Source organism: Neolamprologus multifasciatus, chromosome 2 (genome assembly GCF_963576455.1).
Source record: "Neolamprologus multifasciatus chromosome 2, fNeoMul1.2, whole genome shotgun sequence".
Taxonomy (NCBI): domain Eukaryota; kingdom Metazoa; phylum Chordata; class Actinopteri; order Cichliformes; family Cichlidae; genus Neolamprologus; species Neolamprologus multifasciatus.
Genome location: NC_140440.1, coordinates 26138624 through 26157365, shown reverse-complemented (window position 1 = coordinate 26157365; position 18742 = coordinate 26138624). Strand labels below are relative to the sequence as shown.

At 42.2% G+C, this 18742-nt stretch overlaps 1 protein-coding gene across 3 annotated transcripts; it reads left to right on the top strand.

The window, feature by feature from the left end:
- Nucleotides 1–412: 412 nt before the first annotated feature.
- Nucleotides 413–18680, top strand: spon2a (spondin 2a, extracellular matrix protein). 3 transcript variants are annotated; one of them, XM_085180070.1, is made up of 6 exons: nt 413–653; nt 9148–9376; nt 11333–11553; nt 16647–16838; nt 17173–17344; nt 17715–18680. In XM_085180070.1, exons 1-6 carry the CDS (start codon nt 543–545, stop codon nt 17900–17902), a joined length of 1113 nt encoding a protein of 370 aa, XP_085036196.1. In that variant the 5' UTR covers nt 413–542; the 3' UTR covers nt 17903–18680. The 3 variants fall into 3 exon arrangements, with proteins under 3 accessions (XP_085036196.1, XP_085036215.1, XP_085036207.1); XM_085180089.1 differs by lacking the exon at nt 413–653 and adding an exon at nt 4348–4447; XM_085180081.1 differs by lacking the exon at nt 413–653 and adding an exon at nt 4358–4492 and having other exon boundaries at nt 17715–18679.
- Nucleotides 18681–18742: the final 62 nt, after the last annotated feature.

Below are 18742 nucleotides of genomic sequence, written 5' to 3'. Positions count from 1 at the left end.
AAAGCAGCTACTATGCTAGTATCGGCTAATGTAGCTCTGAGCATCTTGCCTCAATAATCAAAAGTGACTCAATTTCAGCTGTTTATGTGCTTTTTAGAATTATTTTACTGTATAGCTAGGTTGGGTCTTGGCTTTTTTTTCCTTAAAAAGTTAGTTTTCAAGGTTTAATAGTAACCATATGTACCACTTTAGCTCAATAATGTTAGCATGCTAGCAGCTATACCTGATTGTTGTTGTTTTGGAAGATAGATGTATAAAGAAAAAGAGGTTTTAGTCTATTTTCTAAAATTTCTTGGTTAAATTATGGTTCAAATAAAATCAACCAAATTTAATTGCAGTTCATACAGAACTACAAAGTTATTATCAGTCATCAGAGGTAGTATCAGCCCTACTTACTGTTTTTGTTTAAGAGAGTGACAAGCATATACTGTGTTATGTAACCATGTGTGCAGATGAAGCAGGCCCAGGGTGCCAACGGTATTATTTACCAGACCTGATTCACACACACTTCAAACACACCATTGCGACATCTGTCAGTTCCCATGCTGTGCCAACACATTTTTTTTATTTGTTTGTTTAGTTCAGAGGAGGAGGGAGTCCTTCAGGTCAGGCCAGTAAAATGTGAGAACTGGTTCCTGCCCTGCTTCTGCAAGGTCAGTAATTTCATTTAACTGCTCTCTAAAACGAGTCGTCTGCAGGTTTGAGTGGAAAAGAAAACAACACAGAGGTCTTAGATACAGAGTTGAAAACGTTAAGAAATAAAACTGTTTGGGGTCTTTCTGGTTATACAGGGGAGCGGTTTGACGGACCCACATGTGTCTCATATTGGTTGCGTGCTTGCCCTTATGATAAATTAGTCTGGCAGATTGATGTCCCCCCATGTGGAGGGATCTTATCTTCAAAGCTGTTTGGCATCTTTGGAGTAATTTCATTCTTTTCTAACTGAATCAGTAAGATATCAGTTTTGCTTTCCATTAAAAATGAATGAATCCAGTACTCTGGTACTCTGAGATAGTTAATTTATCTTCGCCATAGACTTCAACTTTGTTAAAAAAAAAAAAACATCACTTTGCTAATACAGGGGACTTTATCACAGATAACATAACTTAAATATTTGAGATAATGTGCAAAACGTAAGTAAAAACAACAAAACAATGTAAAGCATACAGAATTTAGAAAATACAGCTGTATTAAATTCTAAATGAGAAAAAGAAAAGTCTCCAGCATGTCCTGGTTCTGCACCAGGGTCTCCTCCTGATGGGACGTGCCGGGAACAGCTCACCCAGGAGGCGCCATTAAGGCATCCTTGTCAGATGCCCGAACCACCTCAGCTGGCTCCTTTCGATGTGGAGGAGCAGCGGCTCTACTCTGAGCCCCTCCCGGATGGCCGAACTTCTCACCCTATCTGTAAGGGAGAGGCCACCTTTCGGAGGAAGTCCATTTCACCCGCTTCTATCCGCGATCTTGTTCTTATTACTAAACAATTAAATAAACTTACTAAACAATTTAATGAATGCTACACATGTGATATATCTATGTAAATAAAAAAAAATACTGAAAATAATGTCAAGTATAGTAAAATGGGTTTCAAAAGGACAAATAACAATTTACAAATTCAAAGACAAGACGTAAAAAACAAGATGCCCTGCTTCAGTTCATCATTTACGGTGCTCTGAGGTAATTATGGGTCACTCCATCTCAAATCAGCACAAATCATGCAGATCTACAATTTGTATTAAAAAATCGTGGTCCAAAGGTTGGACATACATAATGACTGTTGTGAAAATTTTGGTTCTTTGGAGTACTTTTCAAAATATGTGTAATTTTTAAAGATGTCGACCCCCTTTCTGAGAATGTATTCACACTTTGAAATCTGAGGTGGTGTTTGATCACAAATTTTCACTGGTCTTTCTTACCATTGCAGTGAATCAGGGTCTGTTTGGGGACAGATGAAATCAGCCGTATGTGTCTTTATAAATGAGTAATACATTTTATCAAAGGCCCCGAGTCCCCCTGTTGAGAACCTAACATCTTCTGTCAAGCAAGACTGGGAAATACATTTTTTGCAAAGCTAGTGCAGTCGCTCTGCTCGGTTCATGAACTCTTATAGACTGTTGTTAAAAGATGAGCTGATGTAACACAGGGGTAAACATGACCCTGTCACAGCCTCTTCAAAGTGTGTGTTTTTTGGGTCAAAGAAATAAACAAATTTCTCAGTTTTCACATTTCAATTATTTAAAGTATTTTAGATGATTTAAAAACCATTGGATTCTGTTTTTATTTTCATTTTGCAAAACATCGAAACCTATACCAAAATGTTCTGTTCTGTCGTGCCAACTCCTCTTTGATCGGTAACATCTCCACACCCATGTGTTTTAGGGAACGAGTATATATTTGTGACTTGTTTTTAAATATTTATCTCTTGCAGGGATAAATGGGTTTGAGCTACGTGGCACAGGGAGGGTAAAGATGTGCTGAGGAGTTGAGAGATGGATGAACACATTGTTGGTTTTGGTCTCATGCACCGTGTATCGGTGTAATCCATCTGTTCTCCCTGCTGTTCTTTCCTCCTGTCGGTCCTGTTATAGGGGCGCAGAGTGTTCATGGCAGTGAGGCTGACACAGTGGATCTAGTATGTCCCACGCACAACGCTCTGTGATTAGCTCACGGTTTTCCTTTCATTGCCCTACTCGCTTGGCTCGTGTAGCACTGACGTGAGCACGTGATCGACAGGAAGAAAACCTCCAGCTATCTTGCCAATTTGCGTCAGTCAGGCAAATACGCTGCTGTATCCGGTGTCCTAAAGCGAGACTTTTTGAGTGTGTGTGTGCGCTGGAGAGTGCAGCTTAACCGTGAGCTCTGCGTGTGTTATGGTAATGTAAGCAGTCATCAATTCCCACATAGGTTTGCAGGCACACGTGTGTCAGTGTCCACCGGCATACCTCCCAATGTGGGCTCAAAACTGAGGTCGTTTTGTGGGTGCAGTGTGTTTAATTGTATGCATGCATGCACACCTGTGCAGCTGATAGAGTGTCACTGACATTTCACATTAACGCGGTAAGTCAGTCTGGATGCTAAGCTCACTGTCATTAATCAGCAGGCAGTAGCAAGGGAGTCATGCTTATTTCCCGTAACCTACTTTCAACAGCATCAGCATGAACAGATAGATAGATAGATAGATAGATAGATAGATAGATAGATAGATAGATAGATAGATAGATAGATAGATAGATAGATAGATAGATAGATAGATAGAGCTGGTGAGGAAGTAGTAGTGGAAACAGATGGGTTGATGGTGTTTGCGTGATTGTTTATAACTGCAGGACACAAAGTCCAAATTGTTACCCGATCCACATCTAACCCCACTCTTCCTCTGCCCTCGCCTCTTCATCCCTTCTTATTCCAGGAAGGTTTAAGGTTATATAGTGACGTGGCTGCCTCTGTTTTCTTCTTGCTCTGGCTGATGTTTGCCAGGTCAAGCTGATAGCACGTGTCTTGAGAGTGGCAAGGCTCGGTCCACACTGAGCCCAAGCAGGGTGTGTGTATTGATGAAACGTAGGCTGCTTTGTTGCACCGCATACAAACAGTCTTATTTAGTTTCAGCCTCTGACACGTTGATAAGTTTGTGGCGGCCGGCAACAGAAACCTCCCTGGTCGTCCATGTGTCTACCAGCTGTGGGACCTGGTGGCCACACATCTCTTTCACTCTCTCATATATACACACATACTTAGACACTCTGACCTGAGGAAATGGGGTTCCTCAACTGAGATCACAGCTGGATAGGCCACAGGACAGGAGAACTATTTGAAAGGGGCGGGAAAAAAAGAAGACAGGAACCACTTTAAACTCTTTGGTTATCTGCGGTGTCCAATCAGTGCATTCACTGCAGAAATAAAAGCCCATGCTTCTGTCCAGACTGAGCTCATCTGTTATCCAGGTTGCATGTCTGTGCATGAAGCCCCGCTTCTTTCTCTTTCTAATTTACTGCCATTATTCAGCAACTCTACACCTCTCAAGTCTGACAGCTTGAGCTGAAAAACTGGGGCAAGATAATACATAGAGCTGAACGGGGTATGACGAGAGAGAGAGAGAGGCCAAGGTGGTGTTGATTACCTTGTCAGCAATGTGCCTGTTGAATTTACACAGCCACTGAAAGAATAGCGAGAGAGGCTAAGAGGGAGAAAAGAGGGGAGAGGAGTGAGGCTGTTAACTGCCTTTCCATACAAGGAGAGGTAGGGGGAGGAAAAGGGAAAAAAAAACGAGGAGGGGGAGGAGAAAGCAGGAGAAAGGAAGAGAGAAAGAGGAGGGTAACATGAGGAGATACGGAGAAGGGAGGAGGAGAGAAATTTGGAAAGAGATAAAGACGGGCAACCGAGGGATAGAGGTTGATAAGGCTGCACCAGAAAACCGGTTACAATAGGGAGCAAGTGGAGCTGTACCCTCTCTGTGAGTCTGCTGCAGCTTCTCTCTGTCACTGATAATCCAGCACAGGTAGGGAACACACACTGAGCGACTTCATTCATTCACTGCACAGAAAACCTGGGTGAGTTTAACCCAAATACCCACTTTAATGGAGAATCTTGCTTAAGTAAATGTATAATTTTAACCTTGTCATTATTGCCTCTGAAATATAATGTAATATTGATCATTGAATATTGAATTCAATTGAAATTTGATATGATGCATCAAATTTCAATTGAAAGTATCTAATTCTGCAGAATTCAGCGTTACGTTATACTGCATGCATTTAAAAAGCCCAGACTGAAGGTTGGTTGTACACAAAACTAATTTGTGATCTTGCTACTAGCTAGTAAAGTATCTAATAATCACACTATTCTCTCTGAAATGTAGCAGATTTGTGTTAAGTGGCAGTGATTGAAATATTCAAGTAAATAAAGAGATGAATCGATTTCCCATCACCGAACTCTTCCCTTGCAGGAATGATTCGACTAGATGCTTATTTTTCTGTTTCACAGCTGATTTTTAGTTCTTCTTTTTTCATATTATAAATCCATATCCTCCTCACTTTTCTTTTGTACCAGGTGTCATAATTTCCCCTCCTGCTACACGAGAAGCAGTGAAAGTTTCAGACCTGCCGTTGATGTGATGCACATCTCGCTGCGTTTTCTCTTTGTATGCACGAATGAATGAAATGGTTGCGTAGAAGTAGGCTAATTTAAGACAGACTGATGTGTCTCCCTTCTCGACGCAAACTCCTAAACCGGCCGTTGCCCCGTAAAAGATTTGCATGAAAAATCTTGGCCACAAAAGCAAATTATCCCCTTTCCATTTTCTTGTTAAAAACAAACATACCTCTGGCTGCGTGAACAAATCTGTGCTTTTGTGTTGACAACCGAATGCCTTTGTGTATGAGCTGAGGTGAATGTGTGTATTATCTCTGCTTGAAGCCATTTTAATTGCACAGTAAATGTGCCCGGAGGGCGGCAGCCGCTTAAGTTTGGCTCTGCGCCACATCCCCTTGTTTTATTGTGTCTCGTGCCTGACAGAAAAACTGCTGTGTTTGTCTGTCTGTGCAGACTGGTGAGTGCACATCTAAATTGTGTGCGTGCATGTAACTGCGTGTTTGACGGTTTTTGTGTCTTTTATGTGTATTTTTTTAAAAAAAGAAGAAGCTATTATCTCTGCATGCGTTGCAGCAGCACGCATCAGCTGGTAGTGTGTCTGCGTGCTGACCGATAAAGCTCATCGTGTCCATGTGGGAATTCAAGAAATGTCTCTTTAGTGTGTTACGGGGTCAATGGGATGAATTCAAAAGGAGCGTAAGAGGGTCAAATAAACCAGTCTCACTGTAGAGCAGGTCAGAGTTGATCAGAAACAAATAATTTCAGAATAAAAGATCATATTCAGACAAAAAAAATTTGTATCTTTTGCGTCCAGAGTGTTTAAGTAAGTGTTTGCATCACCCTGTCACAGTGTTTACCTCCTTTTCTCTAATAAACATAGTGGAGAGAGCAGACAGGACAGTCAAAGTTACCAAGTTCACATGCTGATGTTAAAGCCTGCAGGGTCCAGGTCATGAATTTCCACACACAAGCTTCAGTCACAAAGATAAGATAAGAAGCTGAAGTTACTCTCTGGAAGGAGACCCATACTTCTCATCCTGAAGCTTCATCTGCCTCCAGCCAAGCTGCAGCAGTCAGTGAGGTGATGACTGAGCTGCACGATCAAAGCGGGACCTCTGTGTGTCACATATGTGGGGTATCTTTTACAGCTGGCATTTAAACAGTGCAGCGGAGACGTTTAATGGAGACGGGGAATGGATAAAACACGCTGCGAGGACGCGGTCAGAAAAGTGTCAGAGTTGGAGTTTTGCAGCTATATTGGCAGAGTAATACTATCTGACCCCTGAAAATAGACTTCACTGACAATGTGCAGCAGGACATGAATGTTGTGTGTGTGTGTGTGTGTGTGGGGGGGGTGTTACATACACATGTGTGTGTGTGTGTGTGGGGGGGGTGTTACATACACATGTGTGGGTTTTTGACTTGCCCAAATTTAACTGTCTGCATTCTGCAGCTGCTTGGAGTTTTAGTTATACTATAGTAACTCATACAAATGCCACTCTCCCTTTCTGTATCACACAAACAGAAAAAAAAGATCTGCCTCGAAATTACACACTGGAGACGGAGCTAAAAGATCTGCAAATAAAACAAAATAAGTGAGGTGATGTCATTTTGTGTATTTTCCCTTGAAATGCTTGACTCAGTGAAGCATGTTGATGACTTTGGGGCCATCTAATCTAGGTGCCGGTTTGGATTAGGACGGTATTTGGGAATAATTGTAAGATCACATTTTGAAAGCGGAATCAAAAAGCCAGATCTGGAGCAAATTTAGATGTAAATTGGTACGTGCACACTATGACACACAGTACTGCAGGGTTGTTCTTTTATTTAGGAGAAATAATGGCAGCTAAAAATTGCTTTTGAATCCTCTTGGGTCCCGAGGCTGTGAATTTCCTTCTGAATCCAACTATTGATTTTCTGCCGCTCTTCTTGCTCGTCTTCTTTAACTCTTCTGACAGTGGGGCTCTTTCTTTGCCATTAAGAGTTCAACAGTAAGGCTATGCCAGTTGCTCAAAATTCTGTCATTACAGCTACCCTTGAAAGCTGGCAGCAAACACAAATGCTGCCCTCTTCACTGTGAGAATCCGCTTCCTAATCCTCTACTTCCTGCCCTTGTGTGTTTCCCACCTTTGCAATTGCTCAGGTTTTCAATGCACTGCCCCCGTGTGTCTTTCCTTTTTGTGTACTGGCCACTTCATTACTTGCTGTTTTGCTCCCAGAAGTACCTTAATTCTTCATGGCACAAATACAACAAGGTGCTGGTAACGTTCCTCAGAGATTTTGATCCATGTTGACACAACAGCATCACAGAGTTGCTGCAGATTTGTTGGCTGTACATCTCCTGTTGCACCACATCCCACAGTTTCTCTATTGAATTGAGAACTGGTGACTGTGGAGGCCATTTGAATACAGTGAACTCATTGTCATGTTCAAGAAACCATTTGGAGATGATTTGAGCTTTGTGACATGGCTGGAAGCACCCAGATGGACATGATCAACAGCAATGCTCAGTTGGTATGAAGGAGCCCAAAGGGTGTCAGCCACAGCCAGCCTGAACTGTTGATTCAGATCAGGATGGTTCCATGCTTTCATGTTATTTACACCAAATTCTGACTCTACCTTTTGAAAGCTGCAGCAGAAATTGGGACTTATTAGACCAGGCAACATTTTTCCAGTTTGCTGTTGTTCAGTATTGGTGAGCTCTATGAATTTTATCCTCAACTTCCTGTTCTTAGTTGACAAAATCGGCACCCAATTTGGTTTTCTGCTGCTGTAGCCTTTCAGCTTCAAGGTTCAGAGTTACTCTTCTGCATACCTTGGTTGTAACAAGTAGTTATTAAAGTCAATTTTAATTTTGCCTTTCTATTTTATGTCTGCACAGAAATGCACAGAATTCTTGCCCTGTGATTGGCCGATTCTGTACTTCTGCTAATGAACAGCTGTTCCAGCAGTTTATCTGGTTTTTATAGTTGGTTTGATTGCAAAGTTGGAAGTTGAGCTGAGATTTTTTTGTAATAATCTTGAAAAACAAAGTAAAGACAACACTACTTGTTTACCCTCAGTATGCAACATAGAAGTAGTTGTGGTGGAGAGAGTTTATAATTCACAGCCATCCATTTTCTTCTGCTCGTCCAATGACAGTAAATACCAGGCCAACACTCCAACAAAGTGAATAATGTTATTATTGCTATAAAACAGAAAATTGAGAGGACGGATGTAGTGACTACTTTGTTGGCTACTTTGTTAGAGATAACAGATTATCTCTCCACAGTGGTAGACTCATTAAAAAAAACAGAAAAACAAAACACAATAAATTTAAAAATAAATTCAACTAAAGGCATTTTCACCAGAATTTCTGTGGATTTCCCAATAATATTGTTATCATGAATGTAAAAATCACAAAGAGTTCAAAACAAATGGGGGTTTCTAGACTGTGACCTATGGAACTGAAATGCATTTTGAGCATTTGTCATGCCCCCGTCGCCCCTCTGCCTCTTAATAGAGTGTGAGTCTGAGTCAGCAGCTGGTGGTCAGCGGATGGTCAGTTGGTGAGATCAGTAGAGCAGACAGAAATTTGTATCCATCCTCAGAGATGTTGTTTTATTTAAAGGCGGCGTCTACAGCAGACATTACAACGTGTAGCCAGAAACTGGCTTTTTGTCAGAAGTCTCTTGGCCGGACCAAAGAAATGGGAGAGTTTCTTTAATAGGAAGCCTAAGGGTCAGGGAGTTCATTGGGCTTTGGTCTTTGATAAAAAGGCTGTGTTTTGATATCAGGGCTGGGATATGGAATTTTCCCACTCATACTGATTTTCCGGGATTGTCTGGGTTTGGTTTCCTAAATGTTCGTCTTGCGATCTTTTCATTTACTTGCCCACGTACAAAGATTATATGTCACAGAGTTTACGGTAGACTTGTTCAGCAGCTTTTTGTTCATGCCATTTTCCACAGTGATTTATTTATTTCTTTTTACAATGATTGTGCACAGAGCAGGGAGAAAGACTTTAATGTTTTTTTTTTGTTGTTTTTTTTTTTTTTCATTTCATTTCTCCATTTCTTGCAGATGACGTCATCAGAGCACCTGACCTGTGGCTGGCTGCAGCAGCTCCTTCTCGTACTCGTGAAGCTTTGCTTCACATTTGCTGGGCCTTTGCGACCGCTTATTGGGACAGAATGCACAGCCAAGAGTCCTGCTTCCTACATCCTGGTCTTTACTGGTCACTGGAGCCCTCAGGCTTTCCCAAAGCAGTATCCACTGTTCCGACCCCCTGCACAGTGGTCCAAACTCATAGGTGAGAAAGACCCATGGGGGTGGAAACACGGGTTACTGGAAAATCATCCATGTTAAATGGAAATTTTTACTGTGACACCTGATAGTCCATTGCATGTGGACTATTACTTCAGATTCGCAACAGCAGCAAAGAGTCACAGTATTTTTTTTTCCATTTATTTTCAGCAGTTAAGATTTTACCGATGTAAAGCTTTTGTGTAACAGGTGAGCCAATCAAAATGCACAAATCACATTCACAGTGAGATTTAAGGACATTTTGGACGAGCAGTCACACTGAAGCAACTTCTGCTTCACCCAAGGGCAGTTTATTTATTTTTTGTTCCTCATCAAGGAGCTTCATGCACAACTGCATACAAAAAGAGGTTAGAGATGTTAATGAGCAAAACAGCAAAAAGTTGAGAGCAACAAGAAAAACAACCTAAATGCTCCCAGATGGTAGCGTTTCTCTTTGTTTCTCTAACTTCTCTTCAGCCGTATCTTTAATATTTCTCTATTTCTTCGAGTCAGTCCTACTCTCCTTCCCACATTTCCGCTGGTTTACCACAGTGTTGGCGGTAAAGACTGGAGTGGTGAGTTTGGGGCTGCTGAAGGTGGGTGATGATAGTTGGGGTGTGGTGGGGTCAGACCACTCACCTCGGAGCCAGGAGGAGGAGAAGCAGAACCAAATACAACCTTATATTCTCCCTCTTTTAAAAAAAGCAAAAAACAAACATTGTGGATGGATGGATGGCAGATGTCTGCACATCTGTGTGTGCGGCGTCTTGGACTGCTGTGTGGTGGCTGCAGTTTTGTCTGGTTTCCAGGTCTCCCATTGGTGCTCGACTGCTTTGCCAGAGGATGATGTCCTACTTACTCCATATAGACAGAGGCATCAGAGATTCTGACACACCCATAATGGCTTTTAATGTTCCAGGGTGCTGGGCACCGGGGATTGAACTTTGTCACAAGAAAAGAAAAACAAAGACCTCAGTAGCCTCAGAGTCTGCAGCAGGGGGACACAAAGAAGACTGGGGATGAAATCTGTCACCGCACAAAAAAAACCCAACAACCTGAAGAAGGTCTGACGGCCAACAGAATAAAGGAGGAATGGAGTTTGTCATAGCCAAAAATAAATACTCAAGAGAATTAGAGGGAAATGGGATTTAATGTCTTGATAGGGCTCAAACGTGATGGGTTATCAAGTTTCAATGACGCTTGTGGGAAGTTTGTTAGGATGGTAATGTAATTAAGCGTGAAGTAATCGCAGTTTGGAAAGAAACAAGATAGTGTGTGAAGTGTGCTGGGCAGATCATGCGTGTGTGTGGCTCGGCGTTTTAACTTAAATGCGTTGGAGTGCGTGCGCCTGTACACGGGTCTGAAAAGTGAGGTAATGCAGAACCATCAGAGCATTTGTCAACGTGTTTCTGGCTAACCTTACTTTGCCCTTAAAACCACCGGCCCAGGCCATTAGCTCTGTGGGATTCAACAACGTAGCTCCAGAAGCTGTGGTACAAACAGTTCAGCCTAAATCAGTGTCTCCATTCAAAGCGATTTCATAGATAGCCACAACAAAACATAGGAATGTGAGGCAAATGCTCACGGACCCGACGTATCAGAAAAAGCAAGTGTAAAAGTTATGAATTTATTATTTTATCCACCATCTGGCTGCCAATCCGAGTTCCTGACCTACCTCCTGGCAGCAGTGTTGTGGTTTCTTCAGTGATAGATGGAGAAAAGACGTAACTGTAACCTTGCAATATTGCCAAAGACATGCATGTGGGCAATTCCTTTAGAATTAAATGCTTAAGTGCAGGAAGGAGGAAAGAGCCATAGAAATACATGCAGGCTCCACTGGTGGAAATGATCTCATCGTCTGGCTGAGGCTCTGTGGTGCTTCGCTGACATTGATATGCATTCCAGTGAATAAGCATCTTACTCCTGTCATCTCCTCTTTCTTCACTTTCTTTTCTCTCTTTAGCGGTCAGCCATAATCGTCATTTTCGGCTATGGGAGGAGGGCGCTCCAGCCAGCGCAGGGGTTCAGAGCTTCGCTGAACTCGGAGTGACGGTGGAGCTGATGAAAACAGCCAAGGAGGCCAGGAAGAAGCGCGTGGTCGGCGCCATGTACCGAACGGCTGGCATCCCCAACGGCATCGGGCACAGCTCCACAGAGATGCTTATTCATCCCCGGAGTTCACTGGTAGGCACAAATTTACCTTCATAAATACTCAGACGCAGTAAGTCACACAAACCATCTGCTGGGCTAAACCTATTCCGTCATCTGGTGACCAGCCTCTCCATAACATCCACGTTCATCTGCTCTGATTAAACACTTCACCACTTCTTTCCACTATCCAATCAGCCTACGTTTAGCTGAAGTGCTTCAGCTCTGCAGCCACAAACGCCCACATCCATCCTGCAAGGTCTGTGCTCTGTCTGCTGCGGACCCATGATGACGCGCAGCACAGGGAGCTGTTTCTGGAAACACATTTGCCTGTTTTCTTAGCGTTAGATAAGAAGTTTGATAAATTAGTACAGCAAACGTTATGATATCTTCATGTGATGATGAAATTAAATACAACTAGAACAACAACTAGATGACACCCACTATATAAAGAGCAGCACACTGCTTTTACACTTCGCCCATGGTCCAATAAAGACAAGAAAATGTCAGCTGCTTTTGTAGATAACAGTTTACCTGCTTTAAGCTTTCAACTGGCTCCATATTTTGGAAGCAGACAAGAATAATAACATATGCTCCCATGCCTCTTCTACACCAACATTTAATGGTTGCTTTGATCATTTTACCCGTGTGCTCAACCTTAAAGTGATCCCAGGTGATCAGAGCATCTTCATGTGACTTCAGCCACCCGAGTGAACCAAATTAAGTAAATGTTTACCAAGATTGTTTTTTTTTGCAAACTTTTCTTTTCTTCTGTGTCAGATTACCTGTACTGCAGCTTAGCAGGGAAAATCCTTTTCTAAGGAAACACAATGTGAAACTGTTGCACTAAAGAACCAGCTGTGGAGGATACCGCTGGGGTCCCACATGAGCCATATTTAAGGTTGTGGCTTTACTCATTGCTGGATAGTGCTGCGTATCTTGAATGGTGACCGAGTGTGGGAGCAAAAGTCACGGTTGGACTCTTTGTTGAGGCTCGGGTTAAATTTAGGAGCCGGGCCTTAAACAAAGGCAAAGGATTTGAAGCATGGCCATGTGGAAAAGTTACAACTCGAAATAAAATAACCCCGTTATGAGTCAGGCATACGCAGCTGATGAACAAGAAAGAAAAAGGTGTAGAGGAGAGGGTGGACATTTTACTGGAGCTTTTAGGAATAGGTGTGTGTCTGCCTGAAAGTCTGGTGACCTACATTTGTTTATTGCCTGTCGCACTGCTTGAACCCGAGGACCTTAAAAAAATCATAAACAACCTGGTCGGAGGGCATCGTTGGTAAGTACGAGTCATGGACAGCAGCTTAGCAGCTTGTCATCTAGGTATATGATGCCTGTGGCTGCTTTTAAATGGTCTGTTTTTAGACCTGTGAGCAGAACGGCAAAGGAAAGCGTGACATCGGCGGGTTTGTGCTGAACACACGTGAATGATGTGAAGCTGTCATCTGCTCAGTCTGCTATTGTGCTTCTCTGTCTGTTTCTCCCGCACGCTCATTTATAAATACCATCCATTCTCTTCCAAACAACCAAAACATTCATACTCAGTGACCTAAAAAGCAAAAAAAAATCCCAAACACATATGATTTCCATCTCCACTGTTCATGACTCTTCTGCTCTTGGTGTGTAATTTAAAACAGACAGATTACAACGAATAAGCCCCGTTGTGAAATTCAGCGCTTTTTGAGAGCAAGTATTCAGGTGACAGAGTCGCATGCTTTCAGGGATGACTATGCTGTTTCTTTTGATGGGTTGGGGAAAAAAGTGAGAGGGGTCATGGGAGATTTGAAACCGTCTGTGCTTTGGAGACACTTCCTGGCCCGTGCGTTGCAAAACATCCGCGGACTGATCAAGCTGCTGACGAGGAATACCCCTGAGAAGACATCCTTGCTGAGTGGCCCGATGGATATAGCAGAATGATTTCTTGGAAAAGCTGCTGTTTCAGAGGAGGCTGAAAAAAGAGGACGATGAAGGAGCGGTGTTTGCAGAATAAAGGGAGGAAGAAAGGAAAGAGTGGATGAGTAGATTCATAAAAGCAAGAGTGTGACCTCTGATTTGTTTTTTTCTGTTCTCTGGCATGAATTACAGCCAAGAAACAGACTTCGTGTGTCATGCTGACTCTACCTACCCTCTTGTCTGAGTCTCTTTTCACTAGTTTGATTTCTGCTCCAGCTCCCCCCCCCCCCCCCCCCACACACACACACACACACATCCTCCAGGCCACCCTTTCCTATCCATCAAAAGCCAGCCAAGCCCACCAATCCCTCCCTGAGACTGAGCAGCTTAGCCAAGGTCCTCAAATATCGGCCCTTGAGTGAGGAGGCGTTTTCAGATGTGCTTTTTTCTGGTCATCTGTGACCTCGGTGTGTGCTGACCTCCAGGCCACTTCCTGTATGAGGTCACCGGCACTCAGGAAACATCCATCACAGAGAACACACAGTTTAACCCTGCACAGGAAACTGAGTAAGCTCATGAGCTCACATGCATTTATAAGTTTTAGAGCTATAAATCCTGAGATCAGCTGTGTTTTTGTGCGTGATGTCATTCTTAATGCATTTATAGTTCTGCAGAATGATTCCTGTAATATAGTTCACGCAGTGAGCATTTGGACAGTCACACGTATCCACTTTAACACAGAGAGCCCAAGTTTAGGTTTTACAAGTAATTTTACAGATATGCACAAAGTCAGACAAAATCTTGTTGGAAATCCACAGCGAGTGGTTGTCAGGGCTCTGTGCAGGCGGATGGAGAGGAGGATGCAAATGCGAGACTCGGACACTGAATACAACTCAAAACCTCTGCTTCATTGCTGGCACGAAAACAAAACATGAAGTGACTGCTGAATACTGAGAGCAGAAACACACAGGCATAATCTGATGGTACGACACGACACTGAGCAAGAGAAAACACAGGGCTAATATACACAGGGTGGTAATCAGGGAATGGGCATCAGGGAGACACAGCTGGGAGGGATTGGACTAACGAGACAGGGGGAGCAAAGCTGCACACACAAAAGACAACAGGAAACATGAATCACTAAACAAAGATGCAGACACGACACTGAGAGACAGTGGTTTTCTGAAGTCCTTACACACAGATGTCTACGTGCTCCCCTGGACCTTTTCTGCAGAAACCTTCTGTCCTGGCCTGTTGTGAGTTACCTTTAGCTTTAATCTGGTCTTCAGTGAGCAGATTACACAGTAACGTATGCATCACTTTGGTGCATATATACAATATATACAATTATTTGAATAAATAAACCTTTAATTTTATATATCTCAGTTGCATTTTACTCAGAGTTATTGCTTCATGTTTTTGTGGGTGTTAGTGTGTGGTGAAGAAGGACCCAACATGCAGGAGCAAACGGCAAGCCCTTTGTTAAGCTGATGATGTTTGTGAGGCAAACCACAAAAGAGAAACAAAGTCAATGAATAGTAAAAACTCCCTGGGGCTAGAAGACACTAAAAACCAGAGAACAGCAACTTGTATTGTGTAAAGTTAACAGTGACATTGACAGTAGAGGGAAGGCAGCACTATAAATACACAGACGGAAGATTGAAGCAGAGCGGAAACACCTGGAGAGAAAATGAGTCACAGGTGAACATAATCTAATTGATTACATTAAAGGACTTGGATACTAAAGAAACTGAACATAATCTGCCTCACAAACCCTAAAAGTGAAAATATGTACTCTTTTTGGCCCCTGAAAAGCTGCCTTAAGGTCCAGAAATGTTGCTTAGGCAATAACTTCGTGTAGATAATACCTATCAGGACAAAAATGGACTTATACTGTAAGCTTATTTCTGAGAGTGTTACTGCGCGCATGCCTGTCTGTTGATCTGTCAAGCCAACTATCTCTGATCATTCTGGAAGACCATGTTGTTTACTTATATTGACAAGCACTTTTTGTCAGTCTAAACTCTTTAGTACATATACTAATTTTTAAATGTAACACACTTGGTAGCCAAATGTCCAATTGCTGTTGAACCCCCGAAAATCTGGGCCCTGTAATTTGGAAATATAAGTATATCATGTCTATTACATATTAAAGCTGGGATGTTTTTAGCATTATTTTAGAACAAAGTGGATGCTCTAAAGCACAGAGCCTGATGAACAAAAAGAGCCTGGCTGTCTACGTAATTACGGTTTAGACTGTACTAAAAGACAAGAAGCATTATAACAAAATATTGCTGTGCTGATGGGATCAGATTTATTGTTTTTTATGGATTGTTTGTCTTTTCTTCCCCAAAGAGCCTTCGATCAGCCTTTTCTCATCCAGAATTCCATAGTTAGACTTTTGATTGTAACCACAGAAATAATAACAGAGGATTGAGTGTAACATTTGTGCTATAGTGAGTTAGACTACTAATTAATGATTAATGTGACTGCATTTTCATCATCACTGATGTTAAAAGGATAATGCTCACCGTCATAGTCTGACATCTGAGAATAGTGACTGAACACAAAGTGCTGCTGATGCTTTGCAGGGTGAAAATAAATCAAAATAATGAACAATTCTTTCAAACGTATCTGGCCCCTTCCTGATTTCTTTCTTTTTTTCTTTTTTTTTGCATATTTGTTGCACTTACATGTTTTAGATCATCGTGCACATTTCATTAGTCAAACCCAAGTATAATGATTTTGTTTATGAACGAAGTGAAAAATGCTATCCAAACCAACCTCTGAATGACTGAAAAATGAACAGAAAGGTTTTGGAGTGGCCTAATCAAAGTCTGGAGTTAAATCTGATGGAGCCCTTAGTCCGCTTTGGGATGACCATAAACAGACCGCTTACTAGGGTTGTATTAAAACAATTCTGCAAAGATGGTGAGCCCCAGGAATCTGAAAGACCTATTGCCAATTATTACAAATGCTTGATTTCAGTTCTTGCTGCCACTTTTTAGGTTTAGGTGGCATTTATTTTTTCCCACTGGGCCCTGTAAGTTTGGATAGCTTTTCCACCCTGACACCAACACAAAGACATCCATGCTGTCAATATTAAAGCACTTTATAGCTTTGCCACTCAGTTTATATCTGCTTATGAACCGATGACTTGACCGATTAAGACTAGTTCTGGCCTATAAGCTTAAATATTCACTTAACAGTGTCTCTTGTATCAACAGCTGTCCCTGATGGTGAAGGTGATCCCCAGCCCTGACTGGTTTGTTGGTGTGGACAGCCTAAATCTTTGTGAGGGCAACCAGTGGAAACAGGAAGTGACGGTTGACCTCCACCCTTATGATGCCGGCACAGACAGTGGATTCACTTTCTCCTCTCCCAACTTCCCCACCAGCCCTCCAGAAAACATCACAAAGGTAGGAATGCTTCCAGTGTGGACTAGTACATCATGTGCTCATAACCTGACACTTCTCTATGTTCTAGGTACATTTTTGTATTGTCTTATTTTTATTTTTAGAACTTTGCAGCATGCTTAAGGGATATCATTCCTTCACTTAAGTTATTGCTTGGCAGGCCTCATGTCTGACATGAAGTTGTTTTTTCAGTTAAGAAGGCTCTCTTGCGTAACGGACCATCTATCTTTTCCCAGCATGTGTCTGAAAGTGGGCTATTATCCATTCAAAGTTGTCTTGAGAATCTGCTGGCTCTCCTGATGAGATATGCCTCACCGCTCTTTGTTGACTTGTCCAGATCACCTCTCAGTTTCCAAACCACCCGGCCAACTCCTTCTACTATCCACGCTTGAAGGATCTTCCACCGATTGCCAGCATAAGGATTATGCGACAGAGCAGATCACGTGACCATCAAACCGCGATGTCCAACCACATTCTGCCCAACTCTATCAGTCCCCGCCGCTTCTCAGGTATGACCACTGGACACATTTAATGCTGAAAGGCCAAATATCGATGCAAATGATTGGATAGGAGAGCACAGGTAATCAAAGAGACACATAATGTGGTTTTATTGTGTTTTTCATTGCATTGAAGTTACATTATGGTTCATTTAGTCACATCTAATGACGATTTAAGTAGGTTAGCAGTCTATGTCTCTACTGAATAAATAGAAATGTGATTTAATGAGTATTTGGTTGGTTAAATCGTAGTATAAAATGGGAATGCACTCAGTACCTTTATATGCTACAGGAAACTCACAGCATAGTTGCTTCTGTGGTAAATCGCAGTACTTCTACACCTTTTTGTCTGTCTCTTATATTTTCCTCATCTCTTTCTCAGCAACGCCATTGGACTGTGAAGTGTCGCTCTGGTCGTCTTGGGGTTTGTGTCTGGGTCCCTGCTCCAGGGGCGGTGTCCGACACCGCACACGTTACATCCTCTTACGACCAGCCAACGCTGGAACCCCCTGCCCTGAGCTGGAGGAACAGGCTGAATGCGTACCGCACAGCTGCATGCAACTCCAGTAGCTGCAGAGTGCATGAGCATGCATGCTGCCGGTATGCAACACACTGGGACTTTTGTGTTATTACTGCCGGACTTTAAAAGGTTTCTGCATCTTGATCGTCGCGTTTATGAAGCGAGGGGTTCAATTGTCTTTGTTACAGCTCAGTTTTGTAAGTTTAAGATGTGGCGCGATAACAGCAAAGGCCGTCAGATTTAAGGCGAACGCTCCTCTGGAACTGAAGTTTATGAGTCTGATTGGAACTGCATGCTGAACGGGTATTAAAGCTTGAGACAGCGGTTTAAGTGTTTTGAGTGCAAAGTGATATTTTGGGTTTTTTGGAACTGTTGTAGATGCAGAAGAGAAAAACTGATTATGGTTTGTTCATTGTCAGCAATGTATGCATTCAAACTGTATGTCGATAGCTGCACACTGGCACAGAGTGCTCACAAATGTCCTTGCACATACTGCATACCTCTACAGGCATGCTGGCATTACTTCTCTTAGATAACCTATACATGCTTGCCGGATTTCAAAATAACTTCACACCCCATTTTATAAATATGACCTTTCATAAGAGACACCCAGTGGCTGACTTGAAGCGTAATGCCAGTCTGAAGAAGCTGGCTTGCAATAAGACACGATGCAGGTTTTTATTGGAAGAAAGATTAAAATATTTGTATTATTTTCTCTTTTGATATTTCATTGTTGAGACTTTTGTACATACTTTAATGTATCGTATCTTGTATAACTCATGAATAAACATGGAGGTGTGTTTTTAAAATAAATTTCTGTGTTGTTCTTCAGTGTGGTTCTTCAGTGTATTTATGTGTGAAAATGATATATTTTTAATAAATGTTTAATA

What these genes read in the sequence shown, in the direction of transcription:
- spon2a (XM_085180070.1), top strand. Translation starts at nt 543, where the DNA reads ATGCTGTGCCAACACATTTTTTTTATTTGTTTGTTTAGTTCAGAGGAG. An exon ending in ACAGTGGTCCAAACTCATAG is followed by an intron (nt 9,377 to 11,332) that starts GTGAGAAAGACC and finishes TTCTCTCTTTAG; the next exon opens with CGGTCAGCCATAATCGTCAT. An exon ending in CTCCAGAAAACATCACAAAG is followed by an intron (nt 16,839 to 17,172) that starts GTAGGAATGCTT and finishes TGACTTGTCCAG; the next exon opens with ATCACCTCTCAGTTTCCAAA.